General features: G+C 48.5%; 1 protein-coding gene across 2 annotated transcripts in view; it reads left to right on the top strand.

Moving 5' to 3' along the window:
- The window catches only part of FTO (FTO alpha-ketoglutarate dependent dioxygenase), a 251,363-nt gene that overhangs the window by 82,380 nt on the left and 144,681 nt on the right, over positions 1–24,302 (top strand). For both annotated transcript variants that reach the window (XM_059668034.1, XM_059668036.1), the window contains 3 exons: positions 10,193–10,272; positions 11,909–12,052; positions 16,729–16,848. In XM_059668034.1, the coding sequence (XP_059524017.1) occupies positions 10,193–10,272; positions 11,909–12,052; positions 16,729–16,848 (344 nt within the window). The remainder of the gene's footprint in view (positions 1–10,192; positions 10,273–11,908; positions 12,053–16,728; positions 16,849–24,302) is intronic.

Below are 24,302 nucleotides of genomic sequence, written 5' to 3'. Positions count from 1 at the left end.
AAGTGCAGGCCGAGCCCTGCTGTCTCAAGTCAATACTCGGGGGGTGTCTGATGGGGCGCGCGTCGGGTGCCTGCAATAAATCCAGCGCCCGCGCGGGTGAGTGAAGGCCCCGCCGGCGGTGCCCGAGGACACGCTTAACTGGAGTTGTCACGGTTTCACTTTGAAATCGGAATCTCTGCCCTAATCTCGGAGTTAGACATGACCAGATTTGCAAACAGATTTACAGTTTTCACTAATTTTCCAACCAGGACTTCAAAACACACTTAGAGAGGGGGATAAATAGGCCCGGGCTGGGCCAGGGCAGGGTGATTTACTCGGCACAGCTGTTTTCCATAGACGGCATGTAGCCCGGGACTTAGGGGCTTAGAGCCGCTCGGAGGCGCTCCGTGGGTTTGTTTTTGTGTGGGACAGATTATACAGTTCAAGGGACATCGGCCCAATTAAGTTACTTAACCAGGAGCCGGGCGTGGGGCTGGGATGTTTTAGGACAAAGGCGAGTGCTAGGTGAACAATCGGGGCAAACCTCCCCCCCGAATTTATTATTACTACTATTTATCTGTCACTAGTCATGACTCTGTTCTAGCCTGTCTCCCGTGTTTCCTTAAGTCCAACTGTATCTCACTTTTAAATACCTGTTGTTACTGCGACGATCGGCTCCTTGGAAGCTTCAGTTGCCCAGTAAAAATTCCACCGCAGAAAGAGAGCAAAATGCAAAACCCACGGAAACGCATGCTCTTTCTTTGGTTTTGCTTTGCCGCACCCACCGGTTGGGGTGAAATCGTGCAAAGGCCGGGGAATGTCCCGTTGGTGGGCGGGTCCCCGACTCCCTGCGCCCTCTGTGAGCCCCTCTCGGAGCCTCAGTCTCCCCCGTCACACTGGTGCCGGGTCCTCGCTGCCAGGGTGATAGAGAGGCCGGATGCCATGTCTGGGGCCGAGCTCTGCACACTGCGATTTGCATGCGGACACTCGGGGAGACTGGGACCTGGGTGGAGGTTCTTGGAGAACCAAGGAGGCCAGCAGGCGTCGGACCTTGTGTCCCCATCCTGATCCACGCCCCGAGTTTTGCCAGCTTTGCACCTCACTATCCCACGTGTATGTTTTCATAGCACATAAAGGAGCCACGAGAAAGGTAAATCTTTTAAAAAATATATATTTTTAATGATTTCAGAGAGGAAGGGAGAGGGAGAGAGAGACAGAAACATCAGTGATGAGAGAGAAGCATGGATCGGCTGCCTCCTGCACGCCCCACACCTTGGTTGCGGCCTAGTTACTCATAGAGCTCGGTCAGGAGTGTCCTGTACGCGAGGTGGCCGGTATGAACCCTCCCTGGCTTGGAGCAGCAGGACCTGGAGCTGTGGGACCCTCTGCTGTGCTATGGCCTGAAAATGCACCGTGCTGTGTTTTGGGGTCCCCAGGAGCATGCTGGCGGGCGTCCCCAGCCCCGCGAGCAGGAGGAACAGAGGCCCCTGGGACTCCCCTCTGGGACGGTGGCATCTCAGTAAACCAGCCCTGTGAAACCCGGTCCTCAACCCTGCCCCACTCAGGCATTGCGTTCCCCGAAAAAGCCCTTTCTTGCTTCCCTCTGACCCCGTCCCCTTCCTCCCCCCGAGCTCTGGCCGCCAGCCGAAGTAAAAAGCGCCTATAATTTACGGCCTAATCATAAATTCTACGTCATTGTGCTTTATTGCCTCTCCCGGGCCGTGAAACGGAGGGGCCACGCTCTGCTTTCTGCCGAGGCCGGGGAATGAGACAGAAGCAGCAGTAAGTTATAACCCGGGCAGCGGGCGGCGAGCTCGAGGAATTGCCGTTTCCAGGGAAAGCGCTCCCGCGGCCAGATGAGCGCCCGTCACGTTTTTTTTCCCTTGAAAAGTGGAGCTGCAACAGGATGGTCTCCCCGGCGCGTCCAGTGGGAGCCCACGGGGTCCTCCCCTCTCGGCAGTGGCTCCTGTCGCTCTCGCTGCTCGCTCGCTGCAGGGTTGAGTGTGTGTCTCTCCTCCAGAAACTCTCTCCCAAGCTATGCCCCTAAATGCTGACGTTTTCAAAAGTGGGCTTTAAATATATATATATATATATATATATATACTTTTTAAAAATCGATTTCAGAGAGGGAGGTAAAGGGAGAGAGAGAAACATCAATGATGAGAGAATCATTGATCGGCTGCCTCCTGCACGCCCCACACTGGGGATCGAGTCCCCGACCTGGGCCTGTGCCCTGACCGGGAAAAGAACCCTGGGACCTCCTGGTTCATAGGTGGACGCTCAACCACTGAGCCACGCCGGCCGGGCCAAAAAGCGGGCTTTTGGACTGCAAACCTGATTTGTCCGTATTCAGGAGCATTGGAGGGAGGCCGGGCTTGTGGGATATGCTCCGAGGATGGGAACCGGAGTGTATTCCTGGGTGCTGGGATGGACTTGCCCCCCTCTGACACTTGCTTAGCGTAGCTGATCTTTTTGCTTCTTTCTGTGAGATTTTGCCTTGAAGTTTACTTGAATGACATGTGATGAGTCCCTGTGGAGGGCCAGGCTGGATGCTTGGATGTATTTTATTTATTTTTTGTAACAGGCCTATCAGCTAGGAACTCCCTGCCCTCTGCTCCCCGTTTTTCCCCCCAGAAAAGGAAGTTAATGGGGATGGACTGCTATTGTGTACGTCAGTCTATTAGGGGCATGAAAATGCTCCATGATGAGGGTGCGGTGTCGGCTGCACAGTCCTGCGAACACCCTCCACAGCTCAGCGAGTTACATGCAGCGAACTTTCAATGAGGGGGCTGCTTGGTGTGTGAGTTACATCTCAGGAAAGCTCTTTTGAAAAAAGGAAATGGAGGCTTAGAGGGGTGAAAAGACTTGTTCGAAGCGACACCCCTAGTCCAGCTTGTGTTTGAGTCCAGGTTTTGCTGAGACCAAAGCTTCCGCCCACTGGACAGTATTTCATATTCCTAAACACTTGTCACCTCTCCAGCACCTCAGACAGCACTTTGAACGAGGTAGGTGCTTTACTAAGTAATTACTGGATGAATGAGTGAACGAATGAAACAAGGATTAGCTTTACTTTTTAATTTTATTTATTTCTTAAAAATTTCATGGCAGTATGTCTTGACCGTACAGGGAAAAGGAAATACTTATTCTGTCTTTGAAAGCTCCCGGCTGGAAAATGTCTTGAAGTCCTTCCCCAGAATAGATGGCCAATTCACCTAATATCTGGGTTTCTCCAGAGATACCTTCTAGCATCTTCCGTGGCCCTCTATTCTCTCAGTGACCGATGCTTTAGCTTCTTCGTGTCTAGTCCAGGTACCCACGGGGCATCACAGAATTTCCCAAGTTGACACCGTGTGTGGATCGGTCAGTACATTCTCTTCCAAACCTTTTATGAGAAAACCACCCAAGGTAACAAAAGCGTGTGGGTTTCTTTGAAGCTGTGAACCGCGTGATCCTTTCGTTCTCGCATGTTTCGCTCCGCCTTGCTGTCTTGGGGTCATTCTGCATCTGGGTTGGGTGGGTGGAAGTTTTCCCTTTGCCTAAAAGCCTTAACATGCTGTCTTTGGCTCTCTACCTGTATGACTCCTAAAAGCATGAGCCGTGGGAAGGTATTTTCAGGCTTTTAATTTGATTGCATATCCCGTGTTTATTCTTTGCCATAAAGACAGCAGAAGAATGACCATGAATGAAGCCTGTGGAAAAAAATGGACCCTCATGGAAGGTTTGAGCCCAGGACTAGACCAGGAACGAGTTTGACTTTTCTACACCAGTCAGCCCCTGTAGCACAAGCATGTCAAACCCGCGACTGGCGGGCCGCATGCCTCGGTTAGGCCGCGAGTTTGACACGCTTGCTGTAGCATATCTCAAGGCCAGACTATACACCCCATGATGGATGATTCATTAACCTCTTCCTGTGGAATAATTCTCCTAGGCTCAACAAACATTTAAAAATGCTTAAAAGGATATAAATGATAATCCTTGGTCAGTTTCCTGTACAGGCTTTGCCCTAAAACTCTTTCCCTATAATTGGTCCCAGCACAGACTTTTTTCCTTATCTTTGTTCACGCTGTTCCCTCCACCATGTCATGCCTTTCCCTTCACCTAGGGGTAGTATGTGTCACCTCCTTAGAGGTGACATTAAAAAAACTTAATGCCCAGGATGGCAGGGGCACCAACCAATCAGTGAGGGTGTCCTAACTCCCCTCTGGACTGTAGTGATTGATACAGAAGTCACATCTTACCAGCTGGTGGTGAGCTTTTAGGGAGTCGCTACTATCCTATATAATAAAGATGTAAGATGCAAATGGTTGTTACGTAACGATCGACTGCGTAATGACCGGATCACGGATCAGCAGGGGGGTGGGGCAGCGAGCTACAAGCAGGCGGCGGAAAGCTACAGGAGTGGGCAGGGCAGTAAGCTATGAGGGTGCGCAGGGGGAGCTACAGGAGGGCGGGGCAGCAGGTGGAGAGCTACAGGAGGGTGACAGCGAGCTACTGGCGCACAGATTCGTGTGCAGGGCTACCAGTACTATATATATTCTTGTACTGCCCACAGCATGTAGTACCTCGTGCACAGCAGGCACTTACCACATATCGGGACAGAACATCCTGTCTTTCTCCCTGGGCATTAGTCAGAAACCATAGCCATCTTCCTCTATTGCCAGCAGGAAATTAGATGGGAGGGAGGAGTGAATGAAGAGGGGAGTCAAGCCCGACCTGTGTTGCTCAGTGGTTGAGCGTCGACCTAGCAACGAGAAGGTCACAGTTCGATTCCCAGGCATATGCTCAGGTTGTGGGCTTGATCCCGTGTGGGGTGTGCGGGAGGCAGCCGATCCATGATTCTCTCCCGTCATTGATGTTTCTATCTCTCTCTCCCTCTCCCTTCCTCTCTCTGAAGTAGGTAAAACATCATATATATATTTTTTTTTTAAAAAGAGGGAAGTCAAAAGGTATGTGAAGGATCAGGTCTTAGAGGCTTACGTGGCTGCTTCTGTTTCACTCATCGGCTTTATTGGGAAAGGGAGGAGAGGTGATGGGTCTCATATACAAACGGGGAAAAGAAGAAAACTACCTCCTTCGGGTCGCCCGGCAGCCGGACCTCGGTCCCTTCTCCTGTCTCCATCGCCCCAGCCCCCTCTGCCCTCCTGTCTCTTGGGAAGCGTTGCAGCCAAAGTGGGATTAGCGTTCTCTTCCCACATTTAGAAAGCAGAAACGAATGATTAACCTCAAGAATCTGTTCTCTCCACAACCCAACAACAAACTAAGCATTCCAAAAAAGTTAATCAAAACACACACACACACTCAAGAGGGGGAGCTGTGCACCCTGAGGCCGTCCTCACCTCTGTACTTGTTTTTGTAGAAGCGTTTGCACTCCCATGGAAAATTGTGTTTGAGGGGAGATATGCAAATCTAATTGGAGCTTCTCCGGCCCTCAGCGATGGCTCAGCGCCATCGTTTTTATTTGGGCAATGAGCACCTCTTTTCGGAGTCTCTCTTCATTGAACATTTTCCGTTGGATCCTTCAAAAATAATGATATTTACTGTCCTGTTTTTCCTTGCTAAGTACAAAAGTAGCGATATATGTCATCCGGTTAAAGACGCCATGAATTTTAAGATGTATCCAATTTCAGAGACGTTAACCAGGAAGAAAAATGTGTTCCTTGGAATTGATGAACCACGGTGTGTAGTCTAGGTAGAGAGTTTACAAACTGTAGGAAAGGGTAAAATGGATAAGAAAAATACTTCATCATATCACCACCCAGAGATCCTACCAGTCATAACTTTTTAGTCTGATTCCTTCTAGTGTTTCTTTCTATATGTGGGAATATGTTTATTTCTTTTATATAATACTTTGTATCTTGTTTTTCCTTCAATATTCTTTTGTCTTGGATATTTTTTTCTTATTCCGGATTCCTTGAAAACTGGGTTATTTGAAAGTGGCCTGCATAGGAATCTCCTCCTTTTGGCCATTTAACTCATTCCCAGTGTTTTGATGTCATGTATAAGGCTCCGGGGAACATCTGTGTACACCTCTCTTTATCTGCACCCATGATTATTTCTTTAAAAAAATATTTTTATTGATTTCAGAGAGGAAGGGAGAGGGAGAGAGAGGGGGGGGGGAGAGAGAGAGAGACAGAGAGAGAGAGAGAGAGAGAGAGAGAGAGAGAGAGATCAATGATGAGAGAGAATCATTGATCAGCTGCCTCCTCCCCCCCACCTCCCCCCACTGGGGATTGAGCCTGCAACTCAGGCATGTGCCCTGACCGGGAATCGGACCTGGGACCTTTCAGTCCGCAGGCCGACGCTCTATCCACTGAGCCAAACCAGCTAGGGCCCCACGATTATTTCTTCAGGGAAAATTACTAGAAGTGGAATCCCTGAGTAAGGGGCGACAGGGTGGGTGTTTTAAAACCGTCCATATTATGTTGCCCGTCGTTGGCACACCTGCCTGGCCGCTTTCTTACCTCAGCAGTGCCCGGTCCTCTGCCCCAAGTGGCGACTCGTGCCAGCACCATGTCCTGAGGCCGGGTGCCCCGTAGCCCCTGTCCTCCTGATCGTCACCTTCGGAGTTCGAGGCTGAGCGTCCACTCGCTAGGTGTGTCCGGATGCCGCTCTCTCAGGTACACAGCCCCGGGCAGCTCCCATGCCCTTCTGCAGCCTCATCCCACCTCCACGCACCCAGCACATCCCTCGCCGCTTCTAGCTCATCGAGCGCCTTCCCCTGATGTTCAGCGCGGAGAGAAGTCCCGTCTCCTTGGTATTCCGTGGAGCGCCTCCCGGGAGCCTGGGAGTGGGGCAGGGGGAGGCAGAGTCTGTACCGATGTCTTGCCTGGAGGCTTCCCCTTTGCTTTCTCACTGGCCCTTAGATTCCGAAAATGTTCCCAGTCGTGGGTGTCTGGGAAAAATACGGTCCTAACTATTAAGACTGAGGGATGAGGATGGACAGGTGAGTGCGAATGAAAAGCTTCAGTGATCGTGCGAAGCTGGGAAGGTTGAGTTTCCCTGTTGGGCTCCTTTTGCTCAGCAGTGCCCCAGCAAAGCCCCTGATAGTGACATAAAGAAATCTGGGTCAAAACAGCCCCGGTGACACACTGGACGATCAAACCAAGGAAGTAAAGGCTGGGTCAAATGTAGAGGGACCAACCGTCCGCGTGCGTCAGGAGGGAGGGGAGCTCAGGATGAGAGATTTCAGTGTTAAAATCAAGAAAGTCCTGGGCATGAATGGGTCACCGTAGCCCTAATTAAGCCTTTGCATCTGCGGTCTTTTTAAAAAATAAATATATATTTACTGATTTCAGAGAGGAAGGGAGAGGGAGAGAGAGAGAAACATCAATGATGAGAGAGAATCATGGATCAGCTGCCTCCTGCACACCCCACTCTGGGGATCAAGCCTGCAACCCAGGCATGTGTCCTGACCAGGAATTGAACCGTGACCTCCTAGTTCATAGGTCAGTGCTCAACCACTGAGCCACACCAGCCAAGTGCATCTGTGGTCTTTTATATGTGAGATGAGATGTCGTCCTACAGTGACCGTCCGGACTTCACCCACCGATGGAGCACGCAGCGTTTACCAGCAAACCGCGGGAGCTGCTTGTCTATTTGTTTTGTCGAATCCATTCTACAAGCTCTGATTCCACTTGAGAACGGAGTCAGCCAGTTTGTAGCTATATATTCTGAGATAACTCTGGCAAACAGACATTTTTTTTTTCATGTTTTCTTTCTAAAAATGATGGGTCATCTTTTAAAGTCAGGCGTGTCTTTAGTACATCACTTGAGAAATAACAATCCATGAAGCTTGACCACTTTTAGAGACTTAGAGTTTTAGATAAATTAGAAGGTCATAAGTGAAAATTGCAGGGTTGTTTCTGAAAGTCACAAAGGATGAGAGACCGAGGGGAGCAATGGAGAGTTCTTTTTATTAGAGAGTTGCCAAGGATTTAAATAAAGTTCCAAGCCTCCGAGTATTACTTCAAATGTTGTGTTTGCCACGTGGCCTGCGCCAGGTCACTTGCCCTGCAGCGGAACAGAAGCACTTTACACATCTGTTCACTGAGATGATTTTTCCTCTTAAGATGTCTGTGGATCCTGGTATTTTTATTTATTGATTTAGGGAGGAAGAGAGAGAAAGAGAGTGAGAGAGAGAGGGAGGGGGGAGAAAGAGAGAGAGAAACATCGCTTTGTAGTTCCACTTATTTATACATTTATTGGTTGATTCTTGTATGGGCCCTGACTGGGGATTGAACCAGCAACCTTGGTGTATCGGGGCGACACTCTAACCTACTGAACGACCCAGCCAGGGCTTCAGCTTTAAGTGACGTTAGTAGGACATGCTTTTTGAGCCCTTTACTTTTAATCTATACGTGTCTTTGTATTTAAAGTGAGTTTCTTATTGCCAACATAGAGTTGTCTCTTGTTTTTTCATCCCATCGGTCTTTTAATTGGTATGTTTAGAGCATTGTTGTTTAATGTCATTGATGATATAGCTGGGTTCATATCTACCTTATTTGTTAATGTTTTAAATGTTGCCTTTGTTCTTTGTTCTTATTTATGTATTTATATTTGGCCATCATTTCTGCCCCCCCCCCCCCCAAAAGAAAATTCTTTTTCTGTTATCCATCCCCTGAAACTCAAGTTACTGTATGTTAAACTGCTTCATATTGTCTTATAGGTCATGGATGTTCTTTCTTTCTTTCTTTCTTTCTTTCTTTCTTTCTTTCTTTCTTTCTTTCGTCTTTCTTTCTTTCTCTTGGTTGGCTCTTTTCTCTGTATGCTTCATTTGGGGTAGTTTCTATTTCTGTTTATTCCAGTTCACTGATATTTCCTTCTGTAGTGTCTAAAGTGCTATAAATCTCATTCAATGTGTTATTTTATTTCAGAAATGGTATTTTTCCTTTTTAAAAAAATATATTTTTATTGATTTCAGAGAGGAAGGAAGAGGGAGAGAGAGAAAGAAACATCCATGATGAGAGAGAATCATGGGTAGGTTGCCTCGTGCAAGTCCCCCACTGGGGATTGAGCTCACAACCCAGGCATGTGCCCTTGACCAGAATTAAACCTGGGACCTTTCAGTTCGCAGGCCGACACTCTATCCACTGAGCCAAACCGGCTAGGGCTATTTTTTCTTTTTGAAGCTTCATTTTATTTATATATAAAAGATACCTATATGAGAAAAAGATGCATCTATCTTATGTATTATCTATCATATGCCTTTCATTTCTCTCTCATGTTAATTTTTGAATGGATACTGGACATTGCAAATTTTAATTGCTGGGTGTCTGATTTTGTTAAATTCTTTTAAATAGTGTTAGCCTTCACTCTAATGAGTAATTTAATTATCTGGAAAAAGTTCAGTTCTCTTAAGGCTTGCTGTTAAGCTGTGAGGTGCATCTCCAGCAGCCTTTGCCCTCAGCTGACATGTAAGGTGTCCAGATAAGAAGCATCTGTTCTCTAAATGGAACGCCCGTGTTGCTGGGGAACAGTGCTGTTCACGTCTCTCCTTTGTAATACCGGAAGTGCCGTCCCAGGTGGAGCTGGTTCCGGTTTTGCCTGACATGTGGCTTCATTCCTTAGAATACACAACTACTTGGCCATTGTTGTTTTTACCCCCGCTGCCTGTGGTTTTAGGCACATTCTCCCGCTGATGAACTCACCACCTACTCCATCCCATAGGCTTGAGTTGTGTTCTGAGAGCCAGAGCTTTGCAACATGCCGAGCCGGTTGGTTTGTTGCCTGGAAAATTGCTAAGGGTAAACTTGATGCTTGGCTTGGGAAGAGAAAGAAGCAGATTTTTCAGATGAAAGTTACTCGACCCCAAATGGCATGAAAGAATTTCAACTTCTTCTGAAATCATGGGTACAATTAGATCTGTCATGAGAAAGGATGAAGTTCAATCCATGCATTTTTCACTTGGTGGGGAGTGGCTATCCTAAGACTACAAGTATGGAAGGAAACCAGACTTTGCGGTTGTTTAGGACGGTCCTGGTGTGCACCTGTCGTCCTGGGATAATTATTAATAACATCCCGTCTCACTCTTGAAAATGTCATGGTTTTGTTGGCCATTTTTTAAATAAAGAATGGTTTAAAGAATACAAAGTAATGCCGTTGTTTGAATGGTGGATTTACTGTTTACTTTGTATTTTGGTTAAATAGTATATCGTGACTAATAAATGTGTGTGTGTGTGGTTTTGTTTTTAATTTTTGGTATTTTTTCCTGCAGATGACCTCAATGCCACCCACCAGCACTGCGTTTTGGCTGGCTTACCACCTCGGTTTAGTTCCACCCACCGAGTGGCAGAGGTAAGTGTAAATAAAAATGTGATTCAGACTTCATTGGATGTGGCAGAAGCGGTCGAATGAGCCATTTATCATAGAACTTTGGAAGAGCGTTTGATAGGAAAATTGCTTCCATCTACCTCGACTCCAGTCTCTGTTTACCTGCTTTTTTAGCTTTGAGTTGCGTTGGATGGGTTTAGGGAGTGTATTCACGGCGTGGGATAAGTGTATTTTGCTTCTTTGGGGTTATATTTCTTGGCGAAGGTAAGTGCCCTTGGCAGGTGTTGCTAGTTGGAGGAGGCGTTCGTGCCTGTCAAGGTCAAGGGCAGGAGATGGCCAGAAGGAAGTGGGGTGGGTCTGTGTGCGTGTGCGTGTGCGTGTGCGTGTGCTAGCTGTGACTGGGCTCTGACATTTCCCTTACCTCTTGGTCAGGCTCCTGGCCATGGGGATGTCAGTGAAGGGGAGAGTGACAGAGGTGCCAGGGAATGTCTGAGCTCCCCAGGCGTGCTCATCACCCAGGCTGTGCTGCTAAGTTCTGCCACCGCGTGGAGCGGCTGGTGGTCAGATGACCAGAGTAGTTGGGTATGGAAACTGAAGAGATGAGGAAAACCCTTAGTCATCACCCAGGGGTGCTGTGTGCTTCGTTAGGAAGGGGTCCAGAGAACAGAGGAGGAGCCCTGAAAAGGATGGGAAGTTGACCTCTTTATTATACCAAAGTGTGAGAACGGGGGTGGGGGGAGAGTGGGGAGGAGTGGGGGAGGGGGTGGAAGGGATACAACAAAGTGGCAGGGAGTACAAGACCTTTTCAGCGCAGGCCATGTGGCTCAGTGGTTGAGCATTGACCTGTGAACCAGGAGGTCATGATTCGATTCCCTGTCAGGGCACATGCCCGGGTTGTGGGCTCGATCCCCAGTAGGGGACGTGCAGGAGGCAGCTGATCCGTGATTCTCTCTCATCATTGATGTTTCTCTCTCTCTCCCTCTCCCTTCCTCTCTGAAATTTTAAATATACATTTAAAAGCCCTTTTCAGTCCTGAGACCCCACAGGCAGTGTCCTGTCTTTGGTAATCAAGCATCTTTTCCAGGGGACTGGCCATGTTGCTCTGTGCCAGGGAGGGTGTGAGTGTCTATTAAATAGACAAGATGCGCGCACACCCTTCAAGCGCTCTTTCTCCGTTTTCTCCTTATCTTCCCATCCTCTCTGTTCTGTTCACTCGTCCTCCTAAGTATTTGACACTCATGGTGGTTTGGCTGTTGTCAGTAATGCTGTGAAGAGGAATGGTTGACCCGTTTGATGTCCTCAAACCGCTTACCGTGTGAGAGTGGGTGTAGTGCAGAATAGAGCACCGCACCCAGCATGAGGCTTCCTGGGTGAGGGGACACGTAGGCTTTACCATGTAGGGATGAGGGGACTTTAGGGCAGTTGAGGACAGCTGCTGGGCGAGGATTCGTGATTGGGGCGGGCGGAGGTACCTGGGAGTATTGAGTGGCTGCGCTCGAACTGGATACCGTGATGCCCTAAAGGCAGTGTTAGCAGGTGAGGCTGGTTCCTGAATGAGTCCAGAGTGCGAAAGAGCTGGAATATCAGATTAGACTTTATTAGATTGCACTTAAGTTGGTTGGGCTTCACTCGTAATCTGGATTTCTGGTTCTCTCTGCAGTGCTCGACGGGGACCCTGGATTACATCTTGCAGCGCTGCCAGCTGGCTCTGCAGAATGTCGGCGATGTGACCGATAGTGGGGGTGTCTCCCTGAAGTCCTTGGAGCCTGCAGTTTTGAAACAAGGAGAAGAAATCCACAATGAGGTGAGGGTTTTAAAGAACTGTGGAGGGTCTAGGTCCCGTCGCACGTGCAGACTCGCAAGCTAAGCTGCCATAGTTTCAGGCGAGTGTAAGACATGCAGCTCCCAGAGACAAGGGCAGTTGATTACTTACAACAGCAGCCATCACCAGAGTATCAGCCTTTCCGTGCCAGGCCTCCAAGCCTCTGTTCCCACAGGGCAGGGCAAAGCGGGCCAGGTAGCATGTGCACGGGGAGGGATTGCGTTATAGAAGAGGCACCCGAGCTGAGGGAGCCCGAGTCTTTTATAACAGGCAGTGAGCATGCCTGACCTTTGCACCAGATCAAGACTCCGTCTTTATCCTCTCAGTCTGTCAGCAAACCCGCCCTTTGTTCCGGAGGGAGGAACAATGTCTTACAAGCCCATACAAACGTCGATACAAACATCCTTGCGATGAGAACCTGAAACAAGGGGCAGTCAGGTCCTTGCCGACAACGCAGAAACACAGGAGACCCAATGAGAACAGTTTCCCATCAAATCTGATGGGGATTGAGGGAGGAGCATAGAGCACGTGCCAGTGCCTTGCTCTCTGTTCATTAGTTCCGGTTCTGAAGTCTGTGAGACCCACAGGTCTGGATCTCATGAGTCAGTTTTGCAAACTTTACTGTTCTCATTAGTACCCTTTCAATTTCTTCTTCATCTTTGGACAATGTGTATGTGTGTGTGTTTATCTATTTAATATGTCTTTTAAATCAACTCATCTTTACATAGATACATGTCTTTACGGAGGAAGCGTTACATTTCCATTTCCACTGTAAGTGGAAAGCCAGTGTCACCAGCCAAAGGAGAAAGGAACCAGAAAAACGTAGCCAGTGAAAACAGCAGTGTCATTAAATTCCGGCAGCTGGTCTTGCCAGGAGAAGTCTCTCAGCCTAAAGTCTTCATTCTTTATGTTAAGAAGGGAAATTAGGGCACAATTTCATACATTTTCTAAAAGTCATTAAATTCTGCACTTGAAACGGGTGAATTTTATGGCAGGTAATTTACACCTCAAAAACAACAACAACAACCACAACAACAAAACGACCAACAACAACAACCCAACTATTAAAAAGAGAAAAGAGTTTACCAAGTGGTAGAAAATTATTGAAGATCATCATCAGTCTGAGACTTTCTCTTCAGTGTAACTGGAAGGATTGATGGAGAATTTGGGATACAGGAATGCTCTTATTGATTTTCCCCCCAATAAATAATAACTGAACTGTGCCAGGTACTCTTCTGGGTGCTTTAGGATAGATTGGTAAAGAAAGTAGACATTCTGGTGCAGGGAGGTGACAATAAATAATAAAGATAACACATTGGTTAGTTACTCAGTATGTTAGATATCTGTAAGTGCTATAAAACTCCAATCAGAGCAAGGTGGTAGAGACTGAGGTAAGTGGAGAACATCCCACTGAGAAGGCATCCTTTGAGCAGAGACTTGAAGGAGGTGAGGGAGTGAGCCTGGTGGATATCTGAGGAACAGTGTTTGGGAAGAGGGGAACAGCCAGTGCGAAGACAGTGTTCAGGTCCAGTTAAGGGATGGTCTGATTTGAGTGGCAGGAGTGAGGCTGTGAGTTCTAGGAGATGGGGTTCCAGAGACGGTACCTTGAAGGTTTGAAGGACCCTAGGAAGGACAGGGACTTCCCTTCTCACAGCTCGGGAAACGTTGCCGTCATTTGCAGACCCCAAGGCAAAGGAACCCTGCCTTTTGGGGAAACAAGAACTGCTCCTAAGCCAAGCCAAGCCCAGGACTGACTCTCTTTCCTTCATGGTGCCTGGGCAGTGTCCCACCTTCTCTCCCATCTGTCCTTGCCAGAGACGCTGCTGATAGCTGGAACGGTAGGCCCTGGTGACCACACGGAATTAGACTTGGGAGCAAAGTTATGTCTTCTCCACATTCGCAGTGAAGAAAGTTTTATCTAGAAGGGTAGTTATTTCCTTCTCTAAACACCTTGCCGTTTTAGGAATTGGACTAGCAGAATGGACGCCCTCGTTCCCATGCGTTTGGGCTATTTTCTTCCCTGTCTTTTCTGGTCTCTGTGACTCTGATGTTTTGTTATCCCCAGCGGGTGGGGGAAATCTATAAAATCACAGTGTTTATCTGGAATATTCTCATCTGAACGCATCTGCTGCAGAAAGTGGCCGGCTGCTTTTGACATTGTATATGTTAGCGACGTGGGGCAGCGATTGATCAGAAGCCTCACTGCTCTGCGGCTAGCCTACGATTGGATGGAGGGAGAGAACCTGCATCTAAATAGCGTGCGTTCCAGTCTTCTCCACCCCCCAGTCTTTCATTCTTCAAGGCCATCTCCTTACTTAGGAATTAAGTCCATATGTCCGTCCGGGCACACCGTCAGACACTCTTCTTTCTCCGGCCAAGTTGGCCTGGGATTAAGCGCTCGCAGCTCAGTCTCTGCCGTGTCCTGTTGTGAAAGCATGAAAGTCCGTAATAGTTACTCCGGGTCCTGGTGGTTTGCTTCGCCCTGTCGTAAAGGCCGGGTGCCCTTGCTGGACAAATGAGAGGGCCGCGGCCTTGGTTTGATGTGCTGCAGGCTTTCGGGCTGTGTGGGCTTAGAGGTGGCTTGTTTTCCTTGTCTTAGATGGTTTCTAGCTAAGCAATTTGGGAACTTTGGGATTGGAACCAAATCCACAAGAAGATAGATATTTTTTGCAACTTAACATGCTTAGAAAAGATTTCTGTTATAAGCAGGATTTTTCCTCTGTGTTCTTTAAAATATATATATTTTTATTTGTTTCAGAGAGAGAGGGAGAGAGGGATAGAAACATCAATGATGGGAGAGAATCATGGATCGGCTGCCTCCTGCCATCTGAACCTCTATTCTGGGTCCTCACCTTTGGTTTTGTGCAATGTCTACCCCACAGCTCTCCTTTCTCATCCCCAGAGTTTGGGGGTGGAGGAGGGGTAAGGGGGATCACAATCCAGCATTTAAAAAAATATTTTTTTCTAACTCCAATTCTGAATCAAGAAGCTAGAATATTTTTTTCCGCCTTAATTAATTTTAAGAAAGGAGCCAGCAGCTTCTCTTGGCAGTGGGGGAACTGGTGAGGGTGGCATTTGATTACAATCCTGTAATATTTTTCTCTCCACAACATGGAGATGAAAAGGTCGGGTTGTGGAGTGGGATGAACGCATGCCAGTGGATCTGATGCCCACCAGATTGTATCTCATGGGCAGTTCTTTCATGCCCGGATAGAGCTCTGTTGGGAGTAAGTGGCCGGCTTAGTGAGGGAGGCGTGGGCACGAGTGGGCATGGAGCTTGGACATTTTCCTGTTCAGGAAACATGGCTGCGATCCTTGAAGCCCTAGGCCTTGTGCCCTGTTCACTTCCTGTTCTCGGCATCTAGCCAGCGCCTGGCATGTCGTAGGTCGTGCGTTGTTAACCCACTTACTCCTCACCGCAAACCTACGTGGTCATTGTTTACCGTAGTAGGGTCATAGGAAAGAAGGGTATTAGTGTTTTTGCTGCTCTCTGTACCTGTTGTCATCGGCCCTACGTTGAAAAGTGACCATTTGTGTGGCTCCGTGGTGCTGATGTCTGCGTGCCTCCATAGTTAACTTTATGCTGTTTAGTCGTATGGTGGTATGGGGTAGGTTTATCACCAGCTCTTCCTGGCCCACAGCGAACTTCTTTGTTTATTTTATTTTTTACTTATTTATTTCAAATATTTTTTATTGATTTTTTTAGAGAGAGAGGAAGAAAGAGAGAGACAGAAACATCGATGAAAAAAAATCGTCATTGATCACCTGCCTCCTGCATGCACGCCCCACACTGGGGATCAAGCCCACAACCCGGACGTGTGCCCTGACCGGGAATCAAACCGGTGACCTCTTGGTTCCTGGGTGGGTGCTCAACCACTGAGCCACACCGACCGGGCACTTCTTTGTTTTAAATCTAAGAAACTTCAAATGGATATCTCGGCATATGTGTCTGTATTTTACTCTTCATGCTACTCTCTAAGAAAGATATCGAATAAAAGCATACTTTGATGATATCTTTCCCATCACATGTAGTGTAGGCTGCTGCACACTCTAGGACAGTGGTTCTCAACCTTCCTAATGCCGCGACCCTTTAATACAGTTCCTCATGTTGTGGTGACCCCCAACCATAAAATTATTTTCATTGCTACTTCATAACTGTAATGTCGCTACTGTTATGGATCGTCATGTAAATATCTGATATGCAGGATGTATTTTCATTGTTACAAATGGAACATAATTAAAGCATAGTGATGAATCACAAAAACAATATGTAATTATATATGTGTTTTCCTATGGTCTTAGGCGACCCTTGTGAAAGGGTCGTTCGACCCCCAAAGGGTCCTAGAACCACTGCTCTAGGATCTCAGTATTTGTAGTTGTAATTGCAAATCCCTCCCCAGCCTGGGCTGGGCCGTCTCCCTGAGCATGGAGACGACCCTTCCCTGGCTTTGCAGAAAAACGCTCCGGAGGCTGCAGGACTGCTCGGGCTGGCCTCCTCCCACTCTTCCTCCTTCTCCTCCTCCTCCTCCTCCTCCTCCTCCTCCTCCTCCTCCTCCTCCGCTGTGAAGTTCCTGCAGGAGGACCGAGTGACGAAGTCCTTGTCCTGTCCGCCCGGCACAAGGGCCTTGTAACCGCCACCTGGTCTTTGCCGTCCGCAGGTGGAGTTCGAGTGGCTGAGACAGTTTTGGTTCCAAGGCAGTCGACCCCGGAAGTGCACCGACTGGTGGTGCCAGCCCATGGCTCAACTGGAGGAGATGTGGCGGAAGATGGAAGGAGTGGTAAGTCCGAGGGGCCCGCCGCCAGTGTCCTGGGAGGTGCGCGTGTAAATTCTCCGCGGCCCGATTTGCATCGGTAAATCCACGTGTCACTCTTCTGGATGACTGAGTTAGGCTACTCTCAGGAAGGTAACGGGACAGCCAGGACCTTGTCAGTGTGACCTCGGTTCAGTGGAGTGAACGTCCTTTGAACATCTCCTTCCCATAAGGCATTGTGTTAGACCCTCGAGGAAGTAAGGGTGCGGGGAGAACAGTGTAACAGCAGCACCTAAAATGTATCTGCCTGTTATATGCACAAGCATCGTTCAGAGGGGTTTCCCTCTATTAACTTTGAAGCGTCTTCCAACAGTCCGTGAGCCAAGAAACTGGTGAGCCTTAATTTCTGGATGGGAAAACCGAGGCCTAGAGACATGAGTGCCTCGCCCAAGGCCCCCCGGCGCCCAGGGCCCCCAGCCAGCGGCCTTGCGGGATGGAAACCCCGGCAGCCCTGCTCTGCAGCTTGTGCCCGGAACCATCCCCTGGGGTGGGACAAGGAGGGAGACGTGGATAGCGCCAGGTGTTGCATTAGCTTACGTGAAACCCTGTGATAGAGGTTTTCGAAAGATCACAGACCACAGACCAGAGGCCAGAGGACTGGATTCAGACCACGGGGGCTGGCACTGCTGTGAAACGGCTGATGTGGCTTTTGGGGAGCTTGGATGGGGAGGCATAGGGTCAGATTCGGCACGTGGAGGGGAATTCAGGCTCCAGCAACTGCACAAACAGATCAGAAGTGGGAGTGTGTGTCGGGGCGGGTGCGGGAGGGAGGCGGGTAGCATGAGACAAGGAATTCAGGGGACGTGGTGGGAAAGGTAGCGGGAAGGTGTAGAGGCCACATGAGGGCTTGAATCAGGTCTTCATTGAACTAGTAGTAATCATAGCAAATACGTGCATAGCAAATTACTAAGTAATCATAGCAAAAACCGAGGCCACACATGCTAAGTACGGGACACTTTTCTAAACGCCTCATACATAACTTATTTAGCTTGTAGGACAGCCCCATAAGCAGGGGTCACTTCCCTCCGTTTGACAATCGAGGAGACCAAAGCACAAAAGGGCCACAAGGTCATTGACTCCAAGTGGGGAGCTGGGGTTTGAACTCAGGGAGGCCGGCTCCAGGGTCATGCCCTTCAGCGCCTCACCGTCCCGCCTCCGTGCAGCGGAACTCGGAGGGCAGCGGGAGAGGGACAGAAGCCTGCCGGCCCGTTGAGATAGCACCCCTGCACCCACGATGAAATGTGCCAGAAACAGTGAACTCACCTGCAAAAACGGGTCGCGATTGCTAACCTCCATTTGCTAATCACGAAGATAGCAGGTCGCCACCCTGGAGGGGCCCCAGGTGGAAGGTCTGGGTCAGAATCCAGAAGTCCCTGCTTTCCAGACGGCTCCTCATCTGTACACCAGGCTGTCCGGGAGGGCTGTCTGGGGAAGGGATGCTGTAACCCTACTTGTGAGTCCTGAGAGCGTCACAGACATGAGGCTCTCGGAAGATAGGAACCCGTTCAAAATGGGGCATCGTAAACCCGAGCTGGAGGTGATGAGAAGTCCATGCCTCCGTCTCCTCCCGAGTTCTGTGGGTGACATTAGCCTGTGTAGCCTGCGCTCCGTTTCTATTGGATGGGTATGTTTATGGGGTGGATATTTTTATAGGGTGGATATATAAAGGCAGCTTCACTTTCAGGCCTTTTTAATTTTTTTTTATTATTTTTTATTTTTATCCTGGCTTCATCCGTGTACATCCGAGTTCGAACTTCTTTATTTGCTGAACCTTGACTCTGAGACTTCAGTTTGGCTTTGGGATTGTAAGCGGACAACTCCATAAATTACAATTGAAGGATGAATAAGGAAGGAACGCACTGATTTTTTTTTTAACGATATCTTTATTAATTTCAGAAGGGAAGGGAGAGGGGGAGAGAGAGAGAAACATCAATGATGAGAGAGAATCATGGATCGGCTGCCTCCTGCACGCCCCTCACTGGGGATCGAGCCGGCAACCCAGGGAATTGAACCCTGACCTCCTGGTTCACAGGTCGATGCTCAACCACTGAGCTACTACGCCGGCTGGGCAGAACTCACTGATTTTGTTCAAAATGTTTTGCAGTTGCTTTTGATCAAGATTTTGTTTTTTAAAGTAAAATCTTTGGTCGTGTGAGCTTGCCAGTGATGGCTCCTGGTGAATTCATCTAAGAAATTTCGTTAGGATGGTTGTATTTTTCAATTTTGAGGCGATGCCGCATGAGATGGAGTATCTGCTGTGTACTTTATAAGGCTCGTGTAGAAGACACTACAGGGGAAGAGCAGTCCTGGGAGGAATCCAGGCGAGCTCCCCGCTGTGGGCGTGGCATTGCTGAGCCTTCCCAGGGTGATGAATGGCCCCACTGTCTACCTCAAGCCCCAGGACGATGACTATCAGCAGAGGGGAGATTGGGGCCAAGATAAAAGGGACGGTCCTTCTAAATTAAATCGAAGCGTTGCTTCCAGCCTTTTTTTAAATGACTTTGAACAGATTCATAATAACTTATTTTTGCGGTTAGAGGAGAATGATCCTCGGAAACGTCCACGCTTCCGTGGTTCTGTTTGCGCAGGACCATCTGGTATTTGTGTACTTGGCCCTGGCCCGTTCCGTCCCTGCTTTGCACCAGCCCGCCTCCTCTGTTCCAGTGGCAAGCAGCAGGGGGCAATGTTGAGCTACCAGTCGGAGGCCCCCCCATGCTGCTTGCCTTTCAGGAAAATGCATTCAAATGTACCAGTAACTGTCGAGAATTATCCCTGTTGCTCCACGTTCGCTGTAATCTCCCAGATTCCATAACACAGGAAATCAGTTGTGGGTTAACAAATTCAACAGCAATTTAACATAAAAAGTGCAGAGTTTGGTGCACATTTGGATCCTATAGAATTAGACTAATCGAAACGGCATTTCTGAGCGCGCTCACGTGGCTTCCAGGGAGTATACTAGTCAAACTTATTATCCTTTTAGACAAATGATTCTTCTTTATCTTTATGCTTTTTTTTTTTGAATCGTAAAATCACGTGTGTGTGTGTGTGTGTGTGTGTGTGTGTGTGTGTTGTGGAAAGACTTCTCTGATTAACATGGCACGGGTCTCTTTCAGTGAGAAAATAAAACAGAAAACCCCAGGCCATGTGTACGTTACGGTTCCCCTCTGCTTGCGAGTCAGGCCACCTCGGGCAGCCCTTGCGTCAGCGAAGAGCCTGGCGCTGGAATTTCTCTCTGTCTTTGTGTCCTTTCCCCCCCCAACTTTGTAGTTGGAAGGTGCGGTCTCAGGTAAGACAGAGAAGAATGGAGTATGAGCTTTGAAACCGCGTCGCTGCCGTGACCGGTGATTGCCTCACATGTCCTAACCCGTCACCTGTTTCAGGAAGTCGAGTCAGCTGTCTGCGAGGTCCCCGGCCGCTGCTGCCTGTGTTGAGCCAGCACCAGGGTTTTGGTGTGTGTGTGTGTGTTTTTATGTTTTTTTTTTTTTTTTTAATCACACTGTTTATTCTTGCCATTTCTCTCCCCGAGGATAGTTTTACTCTCCGCACCCTCTTGTGATGTAAATGTGAACCCTTCGATTTGAATGGCATTCTGATAAAATATCGCCATCTCCCTTGAATATTACCTCGCGGATTAACCCCAAAGCAACACGAGGCTGTCTTCCAGCCCAGGAATTGAGCCTAACCTTTCGCTCTGTCCTCAGGAAGGCATCGTACCCCCGTACCCCTATTCAAATATGTGTATCTCACGTGTTTTTTCTAAGTCAGCCCCCACCCCACAGGCAGGAGTCCCGCGTGATGGGCAGGCTCCCCGGGATAAGAGAGCGTTACCATTTGAAAGGAACCTCGCCCGCCTGGCTCCCTGGGTAAAGAGGAATCTGAAAAGCCGGGGTCTCCTGTGAGGCCAGGGCGCCGGGCCGCAGCCCGCGATGTAACGGATAGGCCGCGTGTCTCGCAGGGACCGGTATCGCGCGCCGCCAAACTGACATTTATTTCACCTCTGAAATGTTTCAACGCTGTCAGCTTCACAGGGACACAGAAGAGAGTGCTGGGTGCGGTGTCCTTTACACCGATGGCATTTATTCATCTCCTTTCGGCCGTACACACAGTTCTTTTCAAAGCTCAATCTGCTGTAATCCACTGGCAATATCCTAGAAGAGGTTCCGGAGCAAACACTTGCAGGCGGGCTGATGATTTCTAAACCAGAGGGATCTTTGTTACTCCTCTTTTCAGGGATGGGAGTCGGTGCTGAAGGCTCTGAATGTTTCGAGTTGCTTTTCCTGGCCCGACAGTGCCCTGGGCCGGGGAGGAGCAAGGCCGTTCTGTGGCCATCGGCCTCCCTAGCCCTTGTTGACTTTGGTGGGGAGGAGCCCAGGCTGGATTATTTTAATGTATCCGCTTGGAAGCCGTGTCATTACGTGAGGTGGGCCACAGGCTGCGTCTCCTTCTCCCCGTTTCTGCTCTGACTTTGGTGCAGGAGAGAAGCGGGAGACGTGGAAAACGAGTAGGTGTTTTATTTCATACCGTTCCCCGTTCCTTGTTGTGAAAAGTTTTAAGAGAGAAAGGCACTCAGGAACGTGAAGGCCGTCCTTTACGAGTCCGTGGCCATAGTTTAATTTCAGGATGAGTCATGCCTTTTTCCCTCGCCATGCCGGCCTGCGTAAACCTTCTGGAAAAGCTCACGCCCGGAGCCTGCCCACTGTCTGGTGAGCCCTTCTCAGTGTAGGTTATGCAGTCGGGGGGGGGGGGGGGGAGGAGGGGTGCGGGGGGAGCGAGCCGAGGAGCCGCTTGTTAGTTTTTGGAGGGATTAATGAAGCTATCAGCACGGCGTTTGAGATCGAAATCTTGGTAGCTGAAGAGAAGAACAAGGCTGCTGTCTCACATACCGAAACACATCAGTGTTTGGCTGGTCTTGGCTATCACATTATAGTTCAGCTAGCCAAGTTCACTTCAAACTTTCTTTTAGGATGAAAGATTTTGGAGGGCATGAGCAAGAAAGTGCATAAGTAAATATTAATATTTTGTCCCTATTGATGGTGAAGTCACCGACTTATATATGTACGTGTGCATATGTGTGTGTGTGTGTGTGTGTGTGTGTGTGTGTGTATATTCCCCCTTTAGTGCTAATGTATATACCAAATTTTATTTGCTCACATGATCCTGTCTTCTGTTTTTCAGAGTTAGCATTTCTGAAATAGGAGCAGGAATATATTACAGTCATTTCAGATCTGGTGTGAGGTGGCTGGCGGTTTTAAATTAGAATTTCAATTCCCTTCTCCATTTTTTTGACGGGTACAGTGCTGAGTGGCCCGGGATAAGCAAAGACTGGGGGCAGGTAAACAGTCACAGGCACCCAATAATTCACATTATGTACGCAGACACTGAGTTCTGGGACCGCTCTGGTTAGCTTTGGAAATTTGGGGGGAAAAGAAAAAACAAAAAGGCACTTTTCACACTCCAGTGGCTTAAAACCCTCGGCTCTTATATTTTTATTATCTTAAATGTGTTCACGGAAGGTTGGTGCTTTCTGTTCCACGGCCTCCCCACCCACCCACTCCAACTCCCCCCCAGCGGCCTGGTTCTATTAGGACTAACCTATCTGGGGTGAAATGGTACACTGAATTAGCAATGAATTTTTAACACGTCTTGATTCCTTCTTTGATTGCCCTCTGGATTTTTCTCAGATTTTTCCAATTTTTTTGTTAGTTGCTGCAGACTCAGTCATGATTGGAGAGAAAGAAAAAAAAAGGTGTTGTGTACCCTTGTCTTTTTGGGGAAGAAATTTATAATTCCAAGAGAATTCAGGCTTAAGCCATAGAAACCGAATGTGCATGGAGAGCACAAAGGACTGTGTTTAGGATTCTCTTTGAAGTGTTTTTGCAACTGGATAAGGAGAAATTTAGAACTCCTCTGATAGTGTTCCGGGTAAATACTTAAACCCCTTCAGAGAATTTCACACACAGATACCGTGCCGCAGAAAAAAGGGATACTTATGTTCCCCAAAGCTGCTACAGCCTTCAGCTTTGTACTGAAAGACGGCGGCGCTGAATAGAATCCTACGGAGGATACATCCAGTGACAATATCTCCAGGAACATCAGAGCCGGCCAGTGGGTAGGACTTTCTGCGGTTAACCCTGCGCGCGCTGCGTGAGCTGAGCTTTAGTGGGACCAGTGCGAGGACGAGGACCTGCCGTGACGCCCCAGGAACGGTGAGAGGCAGGTCCAGGCCTCTGCTCTGCACACCATGGGCATGAGGCTGAGAAGCGCCGAGGCCGGTGAAGCAAGCGGCCGGAGCTAGGAAATGCCGAGGGAAAGCCTTGCCGTCTCTCTTCACTCTTGTTAGTGTGGAGAGACGAACTGGCATAAACAGCCCAGGTTTCCGTGGTAGCCCCCGTCTCAGAGGCTTCAGCTACATTTTGCTAACCGTTATCACACACACACACACGCACGCACGCACACACACGCACATATACATACACATTTCACACACTATAAATATATGTATATACATAGATATTTTTTAATAGGTGTGTTCTTTTGTTTGAAATCATTTTAACTGCCCTGGAATTCCTATTGATGGGAAGGTGTGAGAATCCTGCTCCCTTTCCCGGGGGTGCCCCTACAGCCCGGGCTGCTGGAATTTATTCGGGATTACTTTGACTAGCACACCATTGCAGCATTTCAGGTGCGAACGCAGAAACCCTGGTGCCAGGTTGGGGGATGAGAAGTTTTCATTTTACCAGGAAAAGATGCAGCATAAAACAAGGGTATACATTACTTCCTCTATTTTTTTTTTCAAATTTTTATTTTCGGGGGTGGTAGAGGGGGGCATGAAATTCAGCTCTAGTCTATCATTGCCTTGTTATAGAGAAATATTCTAGAAGAACCTCTAGAAAAATAAAGTCGTGTTACAAATATATATATATATCAGACCTATCGGTTTGAAAGGGAAGCAAGATTTCTAAAGGATGTGCCAATTGTTGAGATTATTATCAATATTTTAGGATTTCCCCTGCAAGTCGGTTGGGAAAATTGAATGGTCCTTAAAAATGTTACCTTGGGCCCTAGCCGGTTTGGGTCAGTGGCTAGAGTGTCCACCTGCGGACTGAAGGGTCCCGGGTTCGATTCTGGTCCAGGGCACCTACCTCAGTGGCAGGCTCCTCCCTGGCCCAGGCCCTGGTCAGGGCACATGCAGGAGGCAGCCAGTCGATGTGTTTCTCTCATGTGAATATTTCTCTCTGTCTTTCTCTCTCCTTTTCACTCTAAAAACCAATGAAAACATATCCTCGAGCGAGAATTAAAAAAAAAAAAGGGTTACCTTGGGAAGAAAAGGATGGTGATCACATGAGGTGGGTTTGTCAAATAGGAAATCCTAGTGCTGCAGACATGCCCAGCACCACCAGGGGTGCCTTCAGAAGGAGCAG

Source organism: Myotis daubentonii, chromosome 15 (assembly GCF_963259705.1).
Source record: "Myotis daubentonii chromosome 15, mMyoDau2.1, whole genome shotgun sequence".
In the NCBI taxonomy this organism is placed as follows: Eukaryota; Metazoa; Chordata; class Mammalia; order Chiroptera; family Vespertilionidae; genus Myotis; species Myotis daubentonii.
Note: the sequence above shows the minus strand (reverse complement) of the source record. Positions and strands in the feature narration are given on the sequence as shown.